At 43.5% G+C, this 14,854-nt stretch overlaps 1 protein-coding gene across 1 annotated transcript in view; it reads right to left on the bottom strand.

Annotated features, from left to right (window-relative positions):
• The window catches only part of abcc10 (ATP-binding cassette, sub-family C (CFTR/MRP), member 10), a 133,504-nt gene that overhangs the window by 115,167 nt on the left and 3,483 nt on the right, over positions 1-14,854 (bottom strand). Inside the window, exon 3 of the mRNA XM_043675575.1 lies at positions 12,802-14,200. Within this exon, the coding sequence (XP_043531510.1) occupies positions 12,802-14,200 (1,399 nt within the window). The remainder of the gene's footprint in view (positions 1-12,801; positions 14,201-14,854) is intronic.

Genomic DNA, 14,854 nt, shown 5'->3' with positions numbered 1-14,854 from the left:
TACAGCACAAAACAGGCCCTTTGGCCCACAATGTTGGGCCAAGGCTTAATCCTAATGTAAAATATAATATTTCTCACCCATAGTGAGAAGATTCCAGTACAGGACCAGGGACATCTTGTAATTAGACCAGGCTTTGGTGGGACAAAGCCAGGAGTACTGTGAACAGTTTTTCTCTCCTTCTCTGAGAAAGGGGATTTTGGCTATGGAGGGAATGCATTGAAGGTTAACAAGCCTGATCTCTGGGATGACAGGATTGACAGATAAAAAGAGATTGGAATGTATTCACTGAAATTTAGAAGACTGGGCGGGGCGGGGCAGGGCGGGGCAGGGCGGGGCGGGGGGGGGAATTACATAAAACTCTTAACATGGCTTGGTAGGGTAAACGCAGGAAGGATGTTCCTTTTGACCAGGGAGTTCAGGGGGTCAGAGTCTCAGGATACAAGTAAGCCACTTAGGACTGAGGTGAGGAGAAATTTCTTCACCTAGAGAGTTTGAGTTGCAGAAAGTGATTGAGGGCAAAACACTAAGTGCTTTCAAAAGGGAGTTAGATAACGCTCAAAGGGATCAAAATGTTTGGGGAGAAATTCAGAACAGGAACTGAGTTTTACGATCAGCCATGATCATATTGAATAGCAGAGCAGGCCCAAAGGGCTGAATGGCCTTTTCCTGCTCCAGCTTTCTATGCTTCGATGTAATAGCGAGCTTGGTGAATGGAAACCTTTCAGTGACAATATCTTTCTGCAAATATGGTCTGATCTGCCGATAACATATAACAAGTATTGACTGTGTTAAGAAAATAAAGGCTGTTTCTTACAGGATTAGGTATGGATAAGCAAACTCTGCTGGAGAGTAGCTGATTCATGAAGAGTGATTTGGTTGAGGTGTGTAAGATTCAGAATGGTTTGACACCTTGATTCAGAATACCCTCAGATGTTTCCTTCTGTAGGTCAGTCCAGAACAAGAGGGATGGCTTAAAAATTAGTGCTTGTCTTTTCAGAACAGGGATGAGGAGAGTGTTTGTCTCTCAGAGGATTATGGAACTTTGGAACTCCCCACCTCAAAAGGCAATGGAGCCATTGAATCTTTTTAAGATTGAGGTGGATAGATCTTTGTTAGGCAGGGGTGTCAAGGGTTATCAGGGGAAGATGGGAAGGTGAAATTTAAAATACAAATAGATCAGCCATGATCTTGTTGAAGGGCAGAGCTCACGCGATGGGGCCGAATTGTCTCTTTCTACAGCTACTTTGTACATCTGTACGTATTTAATTCATTAACCAGTCCAACCTGATTTCTGCTGCAGAGAGTAAAAATTCAGAGTTCTCAGGGCAGAGTGCAGATTTCAAGCAGAATGAGCAACATGAACTCACAAAGGTGGAGTTCATTAAAAGGGTGGCAGATTGGGCGGGGGAGTTTGGAAAGGATGGGGTGTTTTTTTGATTATCAATTTTTTTCACACCTCAGTATTTGAATCTGACTTTGCAGTGGAAGAAGTTAACCATTGGGTCACTGTTAAGCTATTCAACTTAATGCAAATACTCTCTAAGTTAAATATATGGCTTAGCTGAATGGAATGTCCACCCTGTGGCATGAGCTAATTCATTTCACATTATACTGTTTACATTTTACATTACATTACAGTGTGGAAACAGGCCCTTCGGTCCAACAAGTCCACACCGACCTGCAACCCACCATACATTTACCCCTTACCTAACACGACAGGCAATTTAGCATGACCAATTCACCTGACCTACACATGTTTGGACTGTGGGAGGAAACCGGAGCACCCGGAGGAAACCCACGCAGACACAGGAAGAACGTGCAAACTCCACACAGTCAGTCGCCTGAGGCGGGAATTGAACCCAGGTCTCTGGCGCTGTGAGGCAGCAGTGCTAACCACTGTGCCACCGTGCCGCCCAAGTATCAGCTCTGGGTTTCGGAATTCAAACAGTGACTGGTACATGTGTGAGGTAGGAAACAATGTCGGTACCATGTTTAGGGAGGTGTCATACCACTGAGTGGACACACGGATAAGAAGGGGTGACCAATTAAGCAGTCAAAGAGAAGCAGACAGGTGGTGCAACAATCTCCTGAAATAATCATGCTCACTAATCAGGGTATTCCATTTTGGGGACTGGTGAGAGAGTGGTAATTCCTCAGAAGAGTCCAATCACAGCCAATTAGTGGCTTGCTGTACAGGACAAGATGAAAAAAGCATTCGGACATTCTTTGGTTACAAGAACAGCGAAGTGATTCTGCAGCCACAAAATCAAACTCCATGATCCATGGTCTTGCTCCAGCCAGAATTCAGGATATTTTTCTGGCAAGAAGGTGAACTGCCAGATGTCATAGCCCATATCGGCACTTGCACTATGGATGGGAAAGTAAATGAACTGAAAGCAGATTTTAAATAAGCTTGGAAAGGGTTTGAAAAATGGGACCTCAAAAATAGTCTCTCAGGATGATTCTCAGTCCCATGTTACATGGATCATAAATATAGAGGAACTGACAAATGAACATGTGGCTGGAGAACTGGTGAAAGAGGGAGGGCATCAGATTTCTGAAGCATTGGGAAAAGTTTTTGTGGTAGATGGAACGTGTATGAGACCAACAGGTTGCATTATAGCAGGGCTGAGACAAATATTATCACAAACACATTCACTGCTGCTACTGGGGAAGGTCTGAGTTCGATTGTCATAGAAATAGAAACCAGTGAGCTCAGACTGGAAAGAAGCAAAACTATTCATAAGAAGAAAAGTAGGAAGCAAAATAAGAATACAGACAAAGCGAAGGCAAGTCTGAAATAGGATCAGAGTGAAGAATAATGTCTACAAAAGCACCCTTCATTCATATTAAAGTTGAAGATTCAAAGGCAAACATTCAGATGAATGGGAATGATATATTGCTGTTACAAAGACAGAGTTCAATCATGATCAAAGGCTTGACACCGAAGATCCAAGGATATTTGTCATTTTGGAAGGATAGGCTAAGAGGCACTCTTAATAAGGGACAAGGTCATTAGTTCATTAGGGAGAGAGGATAAAGATACAGCCAATGTTGACTCAATCAGCTGAATGGCCTCCTTTGTTCCATAATGCTTTTCTGATACTGTGATCTTAAATCAAAGGATCAAAATGCAAAATCAGTTTGGGTGGAGCTGAGGAGCATCATCATCATTGTTGTCGATGGCTTTCACTCTCTAACAAGCATGAGTGTCCACCACGGAAATGTCATGTGTCGGATCTTGTGTAGCTGATCCTAAAGCCATATCTCTGACCACACATTTGTCAGGTATTACCAGGTGGTGGAATGGCTCCTTGGCCTGGAGATCATTGACATTCCTTTCAGCACTTCACCCTTCTGATTGGGTTCTCAAACATTGGGGCCCTTCATACAGGAGCTTCCTCCAAACCTGCTTCTTCTGAACAAGGGTTTCCCACCAGGTATTGACATCCAACCTGCATTTCTTGGGGGATGTCTTCAGAGAGCCTTTGAAACACTTGTTTTGTCTTTGAATTTCTCTCGTTTGAGTGACCTCCTTGAGCTTGGTGAAGAAGACTTGCTTTGGTACTCACAACTCAGGTAACCTAAGCACATGGTCTCCCAGTGGAGCTGGTTTTGGATGATTGATAGTCTCATGCTGATGCTGTTTGCTGCTTCCAGGATGCTGATGTTAGTAGGCCTGTCCTCTCATATAAAATTGATAATCTGTCTCAAATAACATTGATGGTACTTTTCAAGGGTCCCCCAAGAAACTCAACTTGGATGTCAACACCTGACGGGAAACCCTTGTTCAGAAGAAACAGGTTTGGATGAAGCTCCTGTATGAAGGAACACAATGTCTATACATTGTTCAGGTTTTGGAGCCATTCACAAAAGTCAGAATGATGACTGTCTCATACACAAGGATCTTGGTATTAGCATCTTGTATGTAACAGTCAAATCCACATCAATAAGAGCTAGCCTCCTGGGTCGGAGAAATGTTCCACATTCAGAACATTGTTGATCTGAAAGGAGCAATGGTCCGGAACTTGACCTGGGGTGGGTTGAACGGTTAAAGTCTTCTTGAGGTTGAGGATGAGACTGATTCTTCATATGCTTCCTTGAAGGCATTAAGTTAGGCTTGAAGGTTCTCTTCTGAGAAAGCAGAGCTGACATTGTCATCTGCACACTGAAGCTCCACAAGTGAGATCAGTGTTGTTTTCTTGTTGGACTTCAACTGGTTAAGGTTGAAACATTTTCTGCCTATCCTGGAGAAATGTACATACCACTGGGAAGCTTGTTCTTGACAAGACAAAGAGTGGTGGTGATGAAGACAGAGAAAAGGGTGGGGGTGATGACACATTCCTGCTTGTCTCCTGTCTTGACCAGATAAGAGGCTTCTGAATGTGCTTCATAGGAGGCTACTAAGTAAGCTAGGGCCCATGGTGTTAGAGGCAAGGTGCTAGCATGGATAGAAGCTGTCTGGCAAAAAGTAGAGAGTGGGGATAAAAGGGTCCTTCTCAGGATGGCAGCCAGTGACTAGTGGTGATCCACAAGGCTCAGTGTTGGGACCACAACTTTTCACTTTATACATTAACAATCTAGATGAAGGAACTGAGGGCTAAGTTTGCAGATGACACAAAGATAGGTAGTGGGACAGGTAGTATTGAGGAGGCAGGGAGCCTGCAGAAGGTTTTGGACAGGTTAGGAGAGTGGGCAAAGAAGTGGCAGATGGAGTACAACATAGGAAAGTGTAAAGTCATGCACTTTGGTTGGAAGAATAGAGACATGGACTATTTTCTAAACATGCGAAATTTCAGAAGTCTAAGTGCAAAGAGACTTAGGAGTTCTAGTCCAAGTCCAAGATTCTCTCAAGGTAAACTTGCAGGTTGAGTCAGTAGTTAGGAAGACAAATGCAATGTTGGCATTTATTTTCAAAGGACTTGAATATAAAAGCAGGGATGTACTTCTGAGGTTCTGTCAGGTTCCGGTCAGACCACATTTGGAGTATTATGCGCAGTTTTGGGCCCCGTATCTCAGGGAGGATGTACTGGCCCTGGAGCATGTTCAGAAGAGGTTCATGAGAATCATCCCAGGAACGAAAAGCTAAACGTATGAGGAACGTTTGAAGACTCTGGAACTATACTCAATGGAGTTCAGAAGGAAGAGGTGGAATCTAATTGAAACATACGGAATACTGAAAGGCCTGGACAGAGTGGATGTTGGGAAGATGTTTCCATTGGTAGGAGAGACTAGGACCTGAGGGCGCAGCCTTAGAGTAAAGGGAAGACCTTTTAGAACGGGGATAAGGAGGGTGGTAAATCTGGAGGGTGGTAAATCTGTGGAATTCGTTGCCAAAGAAGGCTGTAGAGGCCAGGTCATTGAGTGTATTTAAGACAGAGATAGATAGGTGCTTTTATGTCAAGGGGATCAAGCGCTTTCAAGAGAAAGTGGGAGCATGGGGTTTGAGAAACCTATCAGCCATGACTGAATGATGGAGCAGACACAATCAGTTGAATGGCCTAATTTCTGCTCCGATGTCTTATGGTCAATGGATTCTATCAGTGAGGACTGTTGCCAACATCTTGTCATGGAGGATGTGGATGAATTTCACTAGCAGTCAGCCTTTGACAGGATCTTCCATAGAGCTTCCTGACTGACGGAGACAAAAGTCTTGATTAGGTTGATAAAGACCATGTACAGTGGTTGGTGTTGCTGCTGGCATTTCTCTTGGAGTTGCTGACTAATGAAAATCATTTCCACAGTTCCCAATTTCAGTCATGAGCCACACTGGCTTTCAGAAAGGATTTCATTTTGGGAGAAGGGGCTGAGCGAAGAATTGAGCGATGATCTTCCCAGTGATGGAGAGTAGGGCAATTTTTCAATAGTTTCCACAGTCTCCTTTCTTGAAGAAAGTGATGATGGCAGCATCAATGAGATTGGCAGGGATCTCTTCTTTGTTCCAGATTTTCAGGAACAGTTGATGGACATCATGGGTAATCTCTGCTCCTCCAAGTTTGAAAATCGACTCCTGTGACTTTTCCATTCTTCATGACCTTCAACTACTGCCACACTTGGAGGGAGTCCAAGTTTATCTTTGATGGGGAGTTGGGGAATTTCCTCAAATATGTCCTCACTGACAATTCCATTGATTAAGGAGTACTTTGGCATGTTCCCTCCACCAGCGGCTAATGTTTTCTCTGTCTCTCACAAGGGTTCCATCCTTTCAGGTCAAGGGCATTGTTCTCATATTGGCTCGGTGGCAAGGAGAGGCCCTGGCTGTCGTGCTTGTCAGCAAAGAGTTGCAGCTCCTTAGCTTTCGGTCCACCATCAGTTCTTGATTTCCCCAGTTCTTCTTTGTAACTCCGCCTTTGCTATTTGATGAGTTCTCCTCTTTGCCTCACAGATTATGCTGTTTTGCCAAGCACACAGAGGTTTTCCTTTTCTGGTCATGAGGTCTTAGATGATGCACTCATTCTCGTCAAACTAATCTTGGCATTGTCTGCTCTTGTATTAATGAGTTCTTCACAGTTTGAGATGACGGCTGTCTTCAGCCCTTTTCACAGGTCCTCCACTCATGAAAATGAACTCTTTGGAGATTCTGGTGAAGACCTTGTTGTAAATTGCGCTAGTCTGCTTGGTTCTTGAGCCACTCAATGTTGAGCTTTTTCCTGAACGGTTTCTTCTTCTTTAGCTGCTTCTGGTGGCATCTGACATACATTAAGGAGCAGATGAGCCACTGCTCTGTTGAGCAGTCATCTCCACTGGTAATCAGCAGAAAGTGAGGACTGCAGATGCTGGAGATCAGAGCTGAAAAATGTGTTGCTGGAAAAGCGCAGCAGGTCAGGCAGCATCAAAGGAGCAGGAGAATCGACGTTTCGGGAGTAAGCCTGAAGAAGGGCTTATGCCCGAAACGTTGATTCCCCTGCTCCTTTGATGCTGCCTGACCTGCTGCGCTTTTCCAGCAACACATTTTTCAGCTCCACTGGTCATCACTTTGGTAAGGAGGACATGGTTTTGGTCTCTGGATCGAACAATGATGTAGTATGGAGGGAGGTAGACAGATGGAAACGACAGGCCAGTTAGCTTAGCTTTAGTCATAGGGAAAATGTTAGAAGCAATTTTCATTATTACAGAGCTCTTGGATAAGTTCAAGGTACCAGGGAGAGCTGATATCGTTTTGTCAAAGGGAGTTCTTTGAAGAAGTAACTTATTTTGTGGATAAAGGGAAACCAGTCGATACAACGTATTTAGATTTCGAGATGTATTTGATAAGTTGCCACATCAAACATTATTTCAGAAAGTAAAAGTTTGTGCTGTTGGGTGTAACATATTGGCATGGATAGCTGGCTCACACAGAACAGAGGGGAGGAATAAATGGGTCTTTTTCAGGCTAGCAGGATGTGACAAGTGGTGTACCACACAGGTCAGTGATGGGGCCTGAACACTTGACAATTTATATCAATGATATGGATGAAGGGACCAAAGGTCTGGTACCTGAATTTGCTGATGACACAAAGATGCTTAGGAAAGTGAATTGCAAAGAGGACATAAAAACCCTTCCAAAGGATATAGAAAAGTTAGTGGACAAAGATCTGGCAAATAGAGTATAATGCGGGATAGGTGGCAGGGTGGCTCAATGGTAGCACTGCTGCCTCATAACACCAGGGTCCCAGGTTCGATTCCAGCCTCAGGTGACTGTCTGTGTTGTGTTTGCACATTCTCCCCGTGTCTGCGTGGGTTTCCTCTAGGTGCTCCGGTTTCCTCTCACAGTCCAAAGATGTGCAGGCCAGGCGAATTGGCCATGCTAAATTGCTCATAGTGTTAGGTGCATTAGTCAGGGGGAAATGGGTCTTGGAGGGTCGGTGTGGACTGGTTGGGCCAAAGGGCCTGTTTCCACACTGTAGGGAATCTAATCTAATATAAAATTGTCCATTTTAACAGAAAGAATAAAAAAAATTATCTAAACAGTGAGAGGCTACAAAGCTGTGAAATGCATGGAGATATGAGTGCCCAAGTACATTAGTTGCAGAAGGTGTGCTTCCGGGTTCAGCAAGTAATCAGGAATCTATGGTGCTGCCCAGAGGGACTGACTACAAGCAAAGACTAAACAAGTTGGGACTATACTCAATGGAGTTTACAAAAATGAGAGGTGACCTCACTGAAACAGATGGGATTCTGAAGGGGCTTGACAGGGTAAATGCTGAGAGGGTGTTTCCCCTCATGGGAGAATCTAGAACTCAGAATAAAGAGGCACCAATTTAAGAGTTAGATGAGGAAGAATTTCTTCACTCAGAGGATGGTGAGTCTTTGGAACTCCTTAGCACAGACAGTTGTGCGACAGAATTTTTGTATATATTTAAGGATGAAGTAGAGTCAGGGAATCAAGAGTTAGGAGCAAAGGGCAGGAAGGTGGACATGAGAAATGTTGGATCAGCCATGATCTTATTGATAAGACAGCAGGCTCAATGGCTGAAAGGTAAAAACAATGACTGCAGATGCTGGAAACCAGATTCTGGATCAATGGTGCTGGAAGAGCACAGCAGTTCAGGCAGCATCCGAGGAGCTTCAGCAAAATCGGCGTTTCGGGCAAAAGCCCTTCATCAGGAAGCTGAAGGGCTTTTGCCCGAAATGCCGATTTTGCTGAAGCTCCTCAGTCAATGGCTGAAAGGCCTACTGCTGTTCCTATTTCTCATGGCTTTATTAAAATCTGATTGAACATTACCATTTGTTGTGAGGGAAATTCAATGCAGGAATAAGGTTATGCTTCAGCTATACAAGGCATTGGTGAAACTGTGGAATACGCACTGGACTTACAGGGGGTTGTTAATGTATTGGAAGCAGTTCAGAGAAGATTTACTGGACTAAAACCTGGAATGAGTGATCACCTTATGAGGAAAGGCTAGATAGGTTAGGCCTGTATGCTCTGAAGTTTAGAAGAGTCGCACATTATTGAAGTGAAAAATATAGGATCCCGCAGGAACTTGACCAGGTGAATGTTGAAAAGATACGAGGGAAGAATTTAGGACTAGGGGCATCCATTTGAAAATGAGGGAAGTTATTTAAGCAAAGATGAGAGAACATTTTTTCTCCGAAGCTGACAGTCTTTGGAATTCCCTTCCTCAAAAGGCAGTGGATGCAAAATCTTTAAATAGTTTTAAGGAAGAGGTTGATGGATTTTTTTATTATCAAGACAATGAAAGATTATCTGCAGTAATGCAGAGTTGAGGAGGATTCTTTCTGTCTCTCAGAAGATAGTGAATCTGTAAACTTCTTTAGCACAGAGGGCTACTGAGACTTGGTTGTTAAGCATGTTTAAGGCTGCAAGAGACAGATTTTTAGTCAGTTAAGGGAATCAATGACTTATGGGGAAAAGGCAGGAAAGTGCAGTTGAGTTTTATCAAATCAGACATGATCTCATTGAATAGTGGTGCAAATTTGTTGTGAAGAATGCCTTACTTCTGCTCTCATGGTCTTACCATTTCAGATAGGAATACCAGGCACACAGAATATTGGGACAAATAGATAGCACTAGAGGTGGGAAGAGTACATTATCCATTAAGCAAAACAGGAGAAAGTAATAAAGCTTAAATTAAGGTTACTGTTTGAAACATTAATGTAAATGTGTGGAGAATGGTAAATAACACTGGAGAATCATTAATGTAGATTGCCACATGAAAGTGTGTAGTACCTAGGGACCTGGCTCAGAGGGGCAGGACTCGGTCTTAAATATTCTGAATAAAAGGTGTTCAGGAAACATTAGAAAGTGTGAATTTGTAATGGCAACAATGATTAAGAACATTTCTGCATGAGAGGGAAAGGATCAGAATGTCTTTGGCTTGAGCTCAGGGAAAAAAATGTGCAATTCCATTACTCAATGTCCATAGACCACCAACTATTGGAAAAAATATCGAGGAACACATTTACAATGAAATTACAGAGGGGTGCAAACCGTACAAAGTAATTACAACAGGAGATATGAATTATCTGAATCCAGACAGGAATGGAAATAAGAAGAGTAAGAAGCGGGAGTCGGAGTAGGCCGTCTGGCCCTTCGAGTAAGATCTTTCTGGAGCCTCAGCTCCACTTACCCACCCTCTCACCGTAACCCTTCATTCAAAAAATTATCTTAGCTTTAAAAACATTCAAAAAGGAAGCCTCAACTACTTCACTGGGCAGGGAATTCTACAGATTTGCAACCCTCTGAGTGAAGAAGTTCCTCCTCAGGAGAACTTAACAAGTACTTTGCGTCAGTTTTCACAGTGGAAGACATGAGTAATATCCCAAAAATTAAAGGGTGTCACGGGGCTGAGTTGAGTATGGTTGCCATTACGAAAGAGATAGTGCTAGAAAAGTTAAAAAGTCTTAAAATTGATAAATCTCCTGGCCCCGATGGGATACACCCTAGAGTTCTGAGAGAGGTGGCTGAGGAAATAGCAGAGGCATTGGTTGAGATCTTTCAAGAGTCACTGGAGTCAGGAAAGGTCCCGGATGATTGGAAGATGGCTGTTGTAACCCCATTGTTCAAGAAAGGATCAAGGCAAAAGATGGAAAATTATAGGCCAATCAGCTTAACCTCGGTTGTTGGTAAAATTCTAGAATCCATCATTAAGGATGAGGTTTCTAAATTCTTGGAAGAGCAGAGTCTGATTAGAACAAGTCAACATGGATGTAGTAAAGGGAGGTCATGCCTGACAAACCTGTTAGAATTTTTTGAAGAGGTAACAAGTAGGTTAGACCAGGGAAACCCAGTGGATGTGGCCTATCTAGACTTTCAAAAGGCCTTTAATAAGGTGCCACACGGGAGGCTGCTGATAGACAAAAAAAAACTGCAGATGCTGAAATCTAGGGTAAACATGCAAGATGTTTAACTTTAACGTGAGCAAGTGCGAGGTCTTGCACTTTGGCAAAAAGAATAAAAGCATAGACTACTTTCTAAATGGTGAGAACATTAATAAAGCCAAAGCACAAAGGGATCTGGATGTGCTAGTCGAGGATTCTCTAAAGGTAAGCATGCAGGTTGAGTCCGTGATTAAGTAAGCGAATGCAATGTTGTCTCTTATCTCAAGAGGGTTGGGATATAAAAGCAGAGATGTACTACTAAGACTTTATAAGGCTCTGGTTAGGCCCCATTTGGAGTACTGTGTCCAGTTTTGGTCCCCACACCTCAGGAAGGACATACTGGCACTGGAACGTGTCCAGCGGAGATTCACACGGATGATCCCTGGAATGACAGGTCTAACATATGAGGAACGGCTGAGGATACTGGGATTGTATTCGTTGGAGTTTAGAAGATTAAGGGGAGACTTAATAGAGACGTACAAAATAATACATGGCTTGGAAAAGGTGGATGCTAGGAAATTGTTTCCGTTAGACGAGGAGACTAGGACCCGTGGACACAGCCTTAGAATTAGAAGGGTCATTTCAGAACAGAAATGCGGAGACATTTCTTCAGCCAGAGAGTGGTGGGCCTGTGGAATTCATTGCCACGGAGTGCAGTGGAAGCCGGGATGCTAAATGTCTTCAAGGCCGAGATTGATAGATTCTTGTTGTCTAGAGGAATTAAGTGCTACGGGGAGAACGCTGGTAAGTGGAGCTGAAATGCGCATCAGCCATGATTGAATGGCGGAGTGGACTCGATGGGCCGAATGGCCTTACTTCCACTCCTATGTCTTATGGTCTTATGTGAATAACACAACAAAGAATTAAGACACAGGAGGTTCAAGCAGGAATTTTTAGCAAAGAAAGAATATTAGAAGAGACAGGCAATTAATGTAAAGGGGACTCTAAAAGTCTTCGATCAGCATTTAAATAGTAAACTGGGGGTAAAAAGTAGAGTTGTGCTGGGCCAAAAACGATTGGTGCATGGGGTCAGAGACTGTAACCAGACTGATGCAGAGAACATAGAACATTACAGCCCTGTACAGGCCCTTTGGCCCTCGATGTTGCGCTGACCTGTGGAACCAAACTGAAGCCCATCTAACTGACATTATTCCATTCTCGTCCATATGCCTATTCAATGACCATTTAAATGTCCTTAAAGTTGGTGAGTCTACTATTGTTGCAGGCAGTGCGTTCCATGCCCCAACTACTGTCTGAGTAAAGAAACTACCTCTGACATCTGTCCTATATTTATCACCCCTCAATTCCTAGGATGGCAGGGTGGACATATAAAGGAAAGCTGGATCAACTGGGCTTGTACTCCGGGAATTAGGAAGAATGAGGGGGAGATATTGTAGGAACATATAAAATCCTAATAGGACTGGACAGGCTAGATGCGGGAAGAATCTTCCTGACATTGGGGAAGTCCAGAACTACAGATCACAGTCTAAGAATAAGGGGTAAGCCATTCAAGACTGAGATGAGGAAGAACGTCTTCACTCAGAGAGTTGGGAACCTGTGGAATTCTCTCCCACAGAAAGCTGTTGGGGCCAGGTCGTTAGATATATTCAAGAGGGAACTGGGCACGGCCATTGCGAGTAAAGGGATCAAGGCATATGGAGAGAAAGCCATATGGAATACTGACATTGCATGATCAGCCATGGTCATATTGAATGGTGGTGCTGGCTCAAAGGGCCGTATGTTTCTTTGAATCCTTATCTTTACCAAAACAAAGGGAGCTGCACAGGATACGGTCGAACTGAAGGTGCAGTGGCTTGAAGGGGAACTTGCACGTGGTGGAAAAGGAATAATGTGCCAATAAAAGTCAGATGAAGCGAGATGAGAAAAGACTCGCACAAAGCATAAATATTGCTGTAAACCATCGGACAGAATGGCTGACTGTTTTTCACTAAATTCTACACAAATCTACCTAAGACTTACCCTGACCCTGGAGTCTTTCTGTCCCAGATGTTTCTTGCTATTCTCCATAATTTTGCTGGCAATGATCTTGTTTAATGGCACCAGCAGTAAGCCTATCACAAGGCCTCCTAGGAAGGTTACACCAACCTGCTGGTACAGAAGGTAGAGAGTGATACCAAACTGAAAGGGTAAGCTCCACAAGTCATGGAAGATAGGAAAGAAATTCACAATCCGGTCTGTGTCAGTGCTCATGAAGTTGACAATCTCCCCCACGGAGAATGTGGACAGAGTGGTCGTGTTGACCCGCAGAGATTTGCGGTAGATTGCAGATATTAGAGCTGAACGGACCATCAGGCTGATGGTCATGACTCGGTAATTGAACTGGTTGAGGAGAACAGCACCAATAAAAGTGCTGAGAAACAATCCCAGTGCATACCAGACGCCCTTGGTCATTTGTTGTGTGTCCGACTCCATAAAAGTCACCAGCAAGTTTAAAAGAAGTGGTCCTGCAAAGCCTAACATGCTGCCTATGAACTTTAACAGCCCAAGGGAGTAAAAACGGCAGCCAAAGGCCTTATTCAAAACAGAGAGCAGATGCACTTCCTTGGTGACATTCGGAGTTGTGGCATCTTTCTGAGCTGCCTCAGACGTCTGCTGGTCACGCCAAGAACTTCTGCGGATGTGCTGACGGCCATCAATACTCTGATGACCATCAGATTTTGACTTGCGTTGTTTCTTTTCTTGTTTGGATGCCTCCTCCAACACACACTTCTGCCAGCATTTCTGAAAATGCTCTTCAATGTCATGGGTCCTAAGTTTCAGTGGTAGCTGGTAAACATCATTGGGCTGGTTAATCTGCAACTTGTAGCCACGCTTCATGATAGGGTTCATCCAGAAGTAGAAAAGGTGAGAGATCCAGTTGGCTCCATCTTCAGCCATAATCTCTCCTTCAGACCCTGCAGACTGATCTTGCAACAATGGCTCCTGTTCTGGGTTCATTTCATCTCTTCCAGGCTGGGAAGCGACCAGCACAACCAGATAAACAAGGAGCAAAGTTAATTCTGCACAGATCAAAATGAATCTCAACCAGCTGGAAAGGTAATCGGAGCATGTGACCTGTCCAGTCTGACAATCAGCGATCAGAATGATAATTAATGCAGGGGCAGGCAGGACCGCAAAGAAAGGCAATATTGCTGGACCCAGCGAGCGGCCATACTGAGACTTACTGAGCGCACCCACTGCCAGTCCATGGATAAGCCAGGCTATCACAGCAACAGAGTCCACCAGTACCTCGAGCCACAGAGTTTTTAAGTTCGGAAAAAAGATGACTGTCACCACATCAAAGAGGAAAAGAGCCACCTGAACGAAGGAGATGATAATCCTACATTCCCAGCTCCAGGTGAAACTCTGCCAGCGGGATCTGCAAGAAAAAGAAATTAAATTCAGGAGATTTTAAATTACTATATTTTTGTTATTAAAGTAAGTGATATCAGCACTTATGATGGTTTTGGGCATCAGCGTGAGTAATAAACACCCCAAACTCAAGTCCAGCATTCAGCTGCCAAAAAACATGCTCTTTACAACACATAAGATGCAAGTGAGCTACAACATCAGAACAGCAACCTGACTTCATCAGGGGCACTTTTTTCTTTGTTTACAACCATCAACCTGGAGCCTTTCTCAATGGACATGAGAACTGAGCACCAAATTCCAGAATCTTCTTGTTTTATTGGCTGCACCGTTTCGCTTTCCATTCTGTCAAGAATATAGTTATCACCACGTAGGTGGTACACATTATCATTCTCAAGATTTTTCAAAAATTTTGAATGTATACAATAAACTTGTTGTTAAGTTGATTTAAATTTACTCTTCTTCTAAAAATTACAAAGTAGAAACAGGCTGATAGGCTAACCAGTCACATCAGCAGTTACAGACAAGATAGTTCACTACATTTTTTTCAAATTTATTTATATCACTTCAACTAATTATCCAACGAGATAACCCAGGGAGTGAATTCCACAACTCGGTAAGGTTTTTGTTTCCTTCTGTGCTTCCTTCTCTTATATTTAATGTA

This window comes from Chiloscyllium plagiosum, chromosome 3 (assembly GCF_004010195.1).
Source record: "Chiloscyllium plagiosum isolate BGI_BamShark_2017 chromosome 3, ASM401019v2, whole genome shotgun sequence".
Lineage (NCBI taxonomy): Eukaryota > Metazoa > Chordata > Chondrichthyes > Orectolobiformes > Hemiscylliidae > Chiloscyllium > Chiloscyllium plagiosum.
The sequence above is the reverse complement of the archived record's forward strand: the minus strand, read 5'-3'. Positions and strand labels throughout refer to the sequence as shown.